Source organism: Herpailurus yagouaroundi, unplaced genomic scaffold (assembly GCF_014898765.1).
Source record: "Herpailurus yagouaroundi ecotype Mexico unplaced genomic scaffold, PumYag 186, whole genome shotgun sequence".
NCBI lineage: Eukaryota > Metazoa > Chordata > Mammalia > Carnivora > Felidae > Herpailurus > Herpailurus yagouaroundi.
The window spans coordinates 13,599,216-13,607,724 of NW_024412417.1; the positions used below are offsets into that span (position 1 = coordinate 13,599,216).

Consider the following 8,509-nt stretch of genomic DNA (forward strand, 5'->3'; position numbering starts at 1 on the left):
TGAAATATATGCTATCTGAGCCTGTTCATCATTTGCCATTGGTACCTATCCATACGAATATTTTTGATGCATACTGAACACCTTGACGTTTTCCTCCTTTTTCAAAAATGTGTATTTATTTTGAGAGAGAGCAAGAAAGTGAACGGTGGAGAGAGAGAATCCCAAGCAGGTCCTGTGCTGTCAGCGCAGAGCCAGATGCAGGGCTGGATCTCACAACCATGTTATCATGACATGAGCCGAAATCAAGAGTAGGATGCTTAACCGACTGAGCCATCCAGGGGCCCCTCCTCCTTTTTTTCTTTAAAGCTGGTATTTCTTAAACCACTCATGAGAGAATCAGCTTGATATAAAATGCAGATTCCCCAGTCCTACCTGGGCCTCCTAAATCACTCTCTGGTGAGGACCAGGATTCTGCAGGGTTTTTCTACAAACTCTTGGGTGATTTTTTATGCCCATTGAGAACCATCACTTTTCTCATTCTTGAAATGAACTGAAGGCAATGCAGACATCTGTTTCTTCCCTGATATGAAACAGGCTTGCCCCATACCCTTCTCTACATTGCTGGTTCTCAACATGTGGTCCAGAGGTTCCCTGGAAATCCACATACTGAGGAGGTCTGGGGTCAAAACTATTTTCATAACAATGCTAAGGTACTATTTATTTATTTTTTACTACCATTCTCTCATGAGCATACATTGGTGTTCATCCAAAATAATCTAAGAAGCCTGGTAAAGTAGTGCTCCCTTTTCTAACTACCCATCTGAATAAGATTAGATTTTCTTCATAACTATACAATAAACTACAAAAATATTCTACAACAAATTGAATGTAGCAGCAGATATAATCCAGTTGTCTTCTATTAAATCAGACATTTAAAAGGTTGCAAAAATTTGGGGGGTATGAAATAGTGTTTTTTCATAAATATGTGCTATTTATATTAAAATATAATGAGGTATTACTGTTATTCTATTTATAATAAAATATAATGGGTTATTACTGCTATTTTAAAATGATTTAATAACCCAAATTTGAATGATGTAAGTTTGTTTTAATTTCTAATATGGAAATATCAACAAACCACACAAATAGATGAGTCCTCAATATTTTTTAAAAGCATAGGGGCGCCTGGGTGGCTCAGTCGGTTAAGCGTCCAACTTCGGCTCTCACGGTCCGGAGTTCGAGCCCCGCGTCGGGCTCTGTGATGACTGCTCAGAGGCTGGAGCCTGTTTCAGATTCTGTGTCTCCCTCTCTCTCTGACCCTCCCCTGTTCATGCTCTGTCTCTCCCTATCTCAAAAATAAATAAACGTTAAAAAAAAAATTTAAAAAAAAATATATTTTTTAAAAGCATAAAGAAATCCTGAGACCAAAAATTTTGAGACTTGCTTCCCTATATAATGAATACAACCAGAAAGTAAAGACCACCAATTATTAAATAGATGAGAATGAGAAAGGTACTTAGAGATATTCAAATAAAGTATCTGAATATTTTAATTAATTTTAATAAATATTTATTGAGCAACTACTATGTATAGTTTTTCAGAAACTACACACTTGTTCCCTGAAAAAAATGTGAGTTTGACTTGCTTTAAATTTCTAAAATCAACATTCATGAAAGCAGAGACAAACTGTGCTTGCTATAATATTCTTATTAGATTCTACGTGACTTTTATATACCTGTAATTATGTACTAGTGTCTTAACCTTTCAACTTACAACTTATTAAACAAAATAGATAACAGCTTTAGATTATTTTATCACTGGTTCCTAAGAATTAGGAATGATTCCATGAAAGGTGCATATGGTGACATTTGTATTCCTTTTCCATTCTGTGACTTTGATTAGTACCTGATAGTCACACCACATAGAAAGTGTTATATCAACTGAGCCAAATTTGATGATTTTTAAATTAAAGCTACTTACCAAAAGTAGATTTTCTATCTGCTATCCATCGTAGGGCCCAATCTGCTTTTTTCTTAACATATGGCATTGTTTCAATTGCATTAAATAAAAATTCCCTATAAAAACAAAAGAATTAAGAAATTTGTTTTTCTTAATCAGAATAATTTTCATAGTTTAATCATCAATAATAATTGCAACTCGGGGCACCTGGGTGGTTCAGTCAGTTGAGCAACCAACTCTTGACTTCAGCTCAGGTCATGATCCCAGGGTCGAGGGAGTAAGCCTTAAAATGAAACTAAAATTCAAATTAGTGGTTTGGATCTGTGCTGATACAAAATTGGCTAAAGTCAATATTCAATTTCTAAAAAGATTATGCTAATAAACAATTTTTTAAATATAATAAAGATGAACTGGTTTTCTACCGGCTTTTTTTTTTTTTTTTTTAATGTCTACTTATTTTTGAGATAGAGAGTGTCACCAGGGGAGGGGCAGAGAGAGAGGGGGACAGAGGATCCAAAGCAGGCTCTGCACTGACAGCAGCAAGCCAGACATGGAGCTCAAACTCATGAATTGTGAGATCAACTGACTATGCCACCCAGGTGCCCCTATACAAGTTTTTTGTTTTTTTTTTTAAACTCAACACATTATTAAACGATAGAAAACATATGAATAATCTTTCCCTAACATTTAGTTTTGGAGTAAATTCTGCCTTTTTTTTTTTTTTTTTTTTTGAGAGAGGGAGAGAGAGCAAGAGTGCTCATGCAAACAGAGGAGATGGGCAGAAGGAGAGACAGACAGACAGACAGACAGACAGAGAATCCCAAGCAGGCCCTATGCTCAGTGCAGAGCCTGACAGGGGTCTTGATCCCAGGACTCTGAGATCATGATCTGAGCCAAAATCAAGAGTCAGAAGCTCAACCGACTGAGCCACCTGGATGCCCCAGTTCTGCTCTTAACATAAGCAATAGCATAAACCTTTGTAAATAAATCCCAGTGGTAATACCTTTTCTTGGGATCTCTGATGTACGTGTCTATTAGCAAACTGTACATCTCTGAGTGAACATTCTCGATGAGAATTTGAAAGCCATAGAAACAGCGAGCCTCTGGAACCTGAACCTCCTGACTAAAGCGCTCCACCTATGAAAATAAGGGAAACATATATATCCAATTCTGTGGGCTCTCATTAAACACTGCAAATCAGAATCTGGACATCATAATTATCACTTAAAAATTATGTCATGTCACGGACAGGTTAGACAGAACTTATAGATTATTTTAAGCAGTATTGTTTATCTATCAATCCTCCACAATAAATTAGTTGCATAATGTATTTTTTCAAATTATTTTATGCATATATACAAATGATTCAGACCTATATCTTTTATTATCTATTTTGCTCACTTAATACTATGCACAATTTGCCAAAGCATTAAATATTCTAAAATATTTTTTAATGTGAAATTTATTGTCAAATTGGTTTCCATACAACACCCAGTGCTCATCCCAACAGGTGCCCTCCTCAATGCCCATCACCCACTTTCCCCTCCCTCCCACCCCCCATCAACCCTCAGTTTATTCCCAGTTTTTAAGAGTCTCTTATGGTTTGCCTCCCTCCCTCTCTTTTTTTTCCTTCCCCTCCCCCATGATCTTCTGTTAAGTTTATCAGGATCCAGTTGCATCATGTATTCTTAAGCAATTAAATGAACTGATCTATTAAGTAGAGATACTCCCTATAGCCAAGTACATCGTAGAACATCAAAAGTAAATACTTTGCTTTGTAAAACTGACCTTAAGTCTTTTTGTTTTCCCCAACAGCTGATAGATTGAACAAAACCCCTTCTAATTCATGATGAAAGTTTGTATCTTTCTAATTCTCTTTAACAAGAAAGCATGCCTCCTGGCCAACCAGAATACAAGTTTAAACAAGGGGAACCAGAATGTAGAGCTCAATTACACAGTTCTAGAAAGGTTATTAAGGTGCAGGCTCTCTATTAAGGTTACTATCTAAGGGTAAAAATCAAACTCATGTCTATGCATTGTAAGTAGTTTTGACTGGCACAATATGCTTGATTTCATGATATTTTGCTGTTCAAATGGGAGAAATGTATCCTTTTCTCTGACACTTCATCAGAAAAACATTTCTGAGAGTTAAGCTACATCTACTTAATTTCCTAGACATTATTTTTCAGGTTCAGACTGTTTTACCACCATTATCATGATTTAGCTTCTGAATGGAAACAGAAATAAAACCAAAACCTTACCAAATTTTCATTCACAATGCCATCACTGGCTGCAAAAAAGGCTAATATGTGAGAGATAAAATACTTCTCATCAGATTTAAGCTTGTTCCAGTGAGGGAGATCCTTTGATAAGTCAACCTGGAAATAAAAAGATTTTCAAGAATTTTAACTTGGTGTTTAATTCTTCTCAAAGTGTTTAGAAAACTAACTTTCATCTCAAAGTTCGGGAGAGACATCTCAGTAGCAATAAAATTTGAAACAGGAAAAAAATGTTAACATAACTGCTATTGACTGAATGTTTGTGTTCCCCCACCAAATTCATGTATTTGAAACTAATGCCCAATGTGATGGTATTTGGAGGTGAAGTCTTGGGTGGTGGTTAGGTCATGAGTGGGGAGCTCTCATGAATGGGATTAGTGCCCTTATAAAAAAAACTCCCCAGAGAGCTTCTGCATCTCCTCTGCTATGTGAAACACAGAAAGTAAACAGATATCTCTGAACCAGGGACTGAGACCTCACCAGGTACCAAATCTTCCAGAGACTTGATCTTGGAATTCCCAGCCTCCAGAACTGTGAGAAACAAAATTCTGTTGTTTGTAAGCCATCCAGTCTAATGTATTATTATAGCCACCCAAACCGACGAGACTATTACAAAGGAACACAATAAAAGCATTATGAAGGACTCTATATTCTGACTTAGAAACTGGCCAGGATATTCTTTCAAAGTATTAAAATTAGCATAACTATCGTCACCACAAAAAAGAAACGGTAATTATTGCACAGGATGCAGGTGTTAGCTAATATATTTTGCAATATATGTGTATCAAATCAGTATGTTGTACACCTTAAACTTACACAATATTTTAGGTAAATTATATCTCAATAAATCTAGGGAGAAAAACAATCTAGTGGCTCTAGAAAAAATGCAGGAAGGGCCAAAGGGGGGAAAGAGATTAAAAACTGATCAAGAAGGAACTGAGGCAGGGACATCTGGGTGGCTCAGTTGGTTAAGCGTCCAACTTCAGCTCAGGTCATGATCTCGCGGTTCATGAGTTTGAGCCCCATGATGGGCTCTGTGCTGGCAGCTCAGAGCCTGGAGCCTGCTTCGGATTCTGTCTCCTTTTCTCTTTCCCCTTCCCCTGCTTGCTCTCTCTCTCTCGAAAATAAACAAACATTTAAAAATTAAAAAAAAAAAAAAAAAAAGGAACTGAGGCAGAATAAACTAATGACTTTCAGCTGCCATTGCTTTAACATGGTATATAATACTTACTGTAGTGTTAGATTAACTACCTCGTAAGCAATAGTAGCTGCTACTTTACGGGCAGCTAATCTACTTTTATACCCAGAAAGTAATGCCAGGCATGTAACAACCCACGTTTTAAAGTTATTTACAGGTATTGCTTCCTCTGGGAATAGAAATATTTCTGAAAATGCTTATTAGAACTAGTCCTTGCAGTTAATAGAGGAAGGTACTCTAGAGTTTGATGGACTCTATAATTTAAAATAGGATTTAAATGTACCTTGTAGATATTATTTTGTCTTAGGAAGATCTCTGAAGTATTTTTCACAATAACTTCATAAACATTTGAAATATATAACTGTCCTTTGTCCTCCTTTTATTTATTCTTACGAAGCCCTAATCTCTTTCACCATTCCAAAAAGGATTAATGCTTCATTACTTGTGTTCTTTTTTGAAATCCTTTTTCCTGTTACTTTATTCTTTAAATGTTTACTTAGCACCTACAATATGCCAGACACTGTAAAAAGTGTTAGAGATACAATGCTGTTGTGTGTGTGGCGGGGGGGGGGGGGATATGTTGTATATATCTTTTAAAACATGCAAGCTAATAACCAGATCCTATTCTCTTAAGAGCTCAACTCAGGATTAACTTAAGGGTACCTTCTTAGTTTTTGTGTATTCTACTCCTGATATTAAATTTTAATACTATAATATGCTCACTCTTAAACATTAAACTTACCCCTTCAAACACTCAACTTCAAATAGTCTTATAAGTTTCACTTATTCTCAATTTCACTATCTAAATACTGATCCTAAACTACTCGTTATTAGAACTGCCTGGTAGCTTTAAAAGAAAAACCCAAACCCTAGACCTTTTACTTCTAAATCAAGATTTCTGATGATCAGACATATTTAGGAATAATCCTAAACTACAGATAACACAATGACTAAATTGGAACTAACATAATATGTTTGAAGGAAAAATATGTGGAATTAAATGTGTCTTACTTCCTTTTAAGAAGGGTATTTAGGGGCACTTGGGTGGCTCAGTCAGTTAAGTGTCTGACTTCAACCCAGGTCATGATCTTACAATTCATGAGTTTGAGCCCCACGTCAAGCTCTGTGCTGACAGCTCAGAGCCTGGAGCCTGTTTCAGATTCTGTGTCTCCTTCAGTCTCTGCCCCTGCCCCACTCATGCTCTCGCGCTCTCTCTCTCTCTCTCTCTCAAAAATGAAAATAAACTTTAAAAAAATTTTTAATGGGTATTTAAATCTTCCTATAAACCTCCTATAAAATATGTACCAACCTATGTATTTTAATTTTTTAAATTAGTATTTCTTGGGGCGCCTGGGTGGCTCAGTCGGTTAAGCGGCCGACTTCAGCTCAGGTCATGATCTCACGGTCCGTGGGTTCGAGCCCCGCGTCGGGCTCTGTGCTGACAGCTCAGAGCCTGGAGCCTGTTTCAGATTCTGTGTCTCCCTCTCTCTGACCCTCCCCCGTTCATGCTCTGTCTCTCTCTGTCTCAAAAATAAATAAATGTTAAAAAAAATTTTTTTTAAATTAGTATTTCTTAGTCATAATACAACATGTATTATATTCGCTAAAAGATGCAAGTAATTTTCAAATGAATTCTGAGAAACCCAAGTATCACAAGTAGCTTTTTAACATGACGAGTGAAAAAGCCACCTGTGTACTCCATTTGTTCAGTTAACCATATCAAACAAAACACCTCCTAAAAATGACAGTTAGAAACAATCAGACGTGCCAAGCAGTGTGACCCAATTTGAAAATACCAGGGTTTTATTTTGTTTCAGATTTTTGCTCTGTATGTTAATTATAATATAACAAAGATGTTAACAATATAACACAGATGGATAAGTGGGTAAAATTAGTGTAATAGAAACTTCAACAATTCATGCCTTCTGATTTTCCAATGAGGACTATGAGAAGTTAACCAATGTTCCCAGTTCCACAGCTAGTAAGTGGTAGAGTCAGGATTGGTACCTAAGCAGTTTGGCTCCAGAGCCTGCTTTCTTTCTTTTCTTTTCTTTTCTTTTCTTTTCTTTTCTTTCTTTCTTTCTTTCTTTCTTTCTTTCTTTCTTTCTTTCTTTCTTTCTTTCTATCTTTCTTTCTTTGAGAGGAGAGAGAGAGAAGTGAGTGAAGGGCAAAGAGAGAATCCATGGGGGCCAGAGAGAGAGAGAGGGAAAGCGGGAAGAGGGACCCACCCAAAGCGGGGCTCAAGCTCACTGGATGCGGGACTCAAACCCACAAACCATGAGATCATGACCTGAGCTGAAGTCAGACGTTTAACCAACTGAGCCATCTGGGCGCCCCCAGGGCCTTGATTCTTAACAGTGCATGTTTACATGTGTGAAATCAATCTTCTGAAAAATAGACAAATGGATATATTTAGATAGATTTGGATCTATTTATATAGATAAATACACACGTACACACAGAGCAAGTGTGCAAGTATCATCCATTATATTCAGAGAGGAACATAATGACTATTTGTGTGTTCAAACTATGGAGCAACCATTTACATGACCACCTGTCCTTACCAAACCAGCAAGGAATCTAATTTATTGTTTTCAACTCTTTTTCAAGACGGAAAATGCCCCTAACATACAGCATTCTACAGCCACCCTGTCTGTTGGAGCAGCAGCGCCAGGTTTGATGTGGCTGAAGGCGGGGCCAGACTGGGAGGAGCTCCAGCTGACAGCTCAGAAGGGAGAGCACTGCCTTAGTGGTCAGATTCCCTGGCACAGCTCTTTCTGCACAATCAGGTAAGTCTCTCAATGGAAAGCAGGGTCTCTAAGGCTTTCACCGCCATTTTTTGGCTGTGGTGAATTTTTTTGATTCTGCTGGCCATAAATAAAGACTAGTTTTATTTGGTCATAGCAAATCAAAAGTCTCTTTAAAAATAGAAAATGTTTAGGGCACCTGGGTGGCTTAGTCCGTTAAGCGTCTGACTCTTGATTTTGCCTCCTGTCATGATCCCAGGGTCGTGGGATAGAGCCTCAGGTTGGGCTCTGTGCTGGGCGTGGAGCCTGCTTAAAATTTTCTCTCTCTCTCTTTCTGTGTGTGTGTGTGTGTGTGTGTGTGTGTGTGTGTGTGTGTGTGTGTGTGT

The 8,509-nt window shown here is 37.4% G+C and overlaps 1 protein-coding gene and 1 long non-coding RNA gene across 2 annotated transcripts in view; one reads left to right on the forward strand and one right to left on the reverse strand.

Annotated features, from left to right (window-relative positions):
• LOC121042801 (uncharacterized) overlaps nucleotides 1-8,083 on the forward strand; it is a 32,347-nt gene extending 24,264 nt beyond the window's left edge. The window contains exon 4 of the long non-coding RNA XR_005796452.1: nucleotides 7,987-8,083. This is a non-coding gene — a long non-coding RNA (uncharacterized LOC121042801). The remainder of the gene's footprint in view (nucleotides 1-7,986) is intronic.
• Nucleotides 1-8,509, reverse strand: part of RRM2B (ribonucleotide reductase regulatory TP53 inducible subunit M2B) — a 36,900-nt gene that overhangs the window by 19,036 nt on the left and 9,355 nt on the right. The window contains exons 3-5 of the mRNA XM_040494153.1: nucleotides 4,161-4,277; nucleotides 2,903-3,036; nucleotides 1,921-2,015 (exon numbers count right to left, since the gene is read on the reverse strand). Coding sequence (XP_040350087.1) covers nucleotides 1,921-2,015; nucleotides 2,903-3,036; nucleotides 4,161-4,277 — 346 coding nt within the window. The remainder of the gene's footprint in view (nucleotides 1-1,920; nucleotides 2,016-2,902; nucleotides 3,037-4,160; nucleotides 4,278-8,509) is intronic.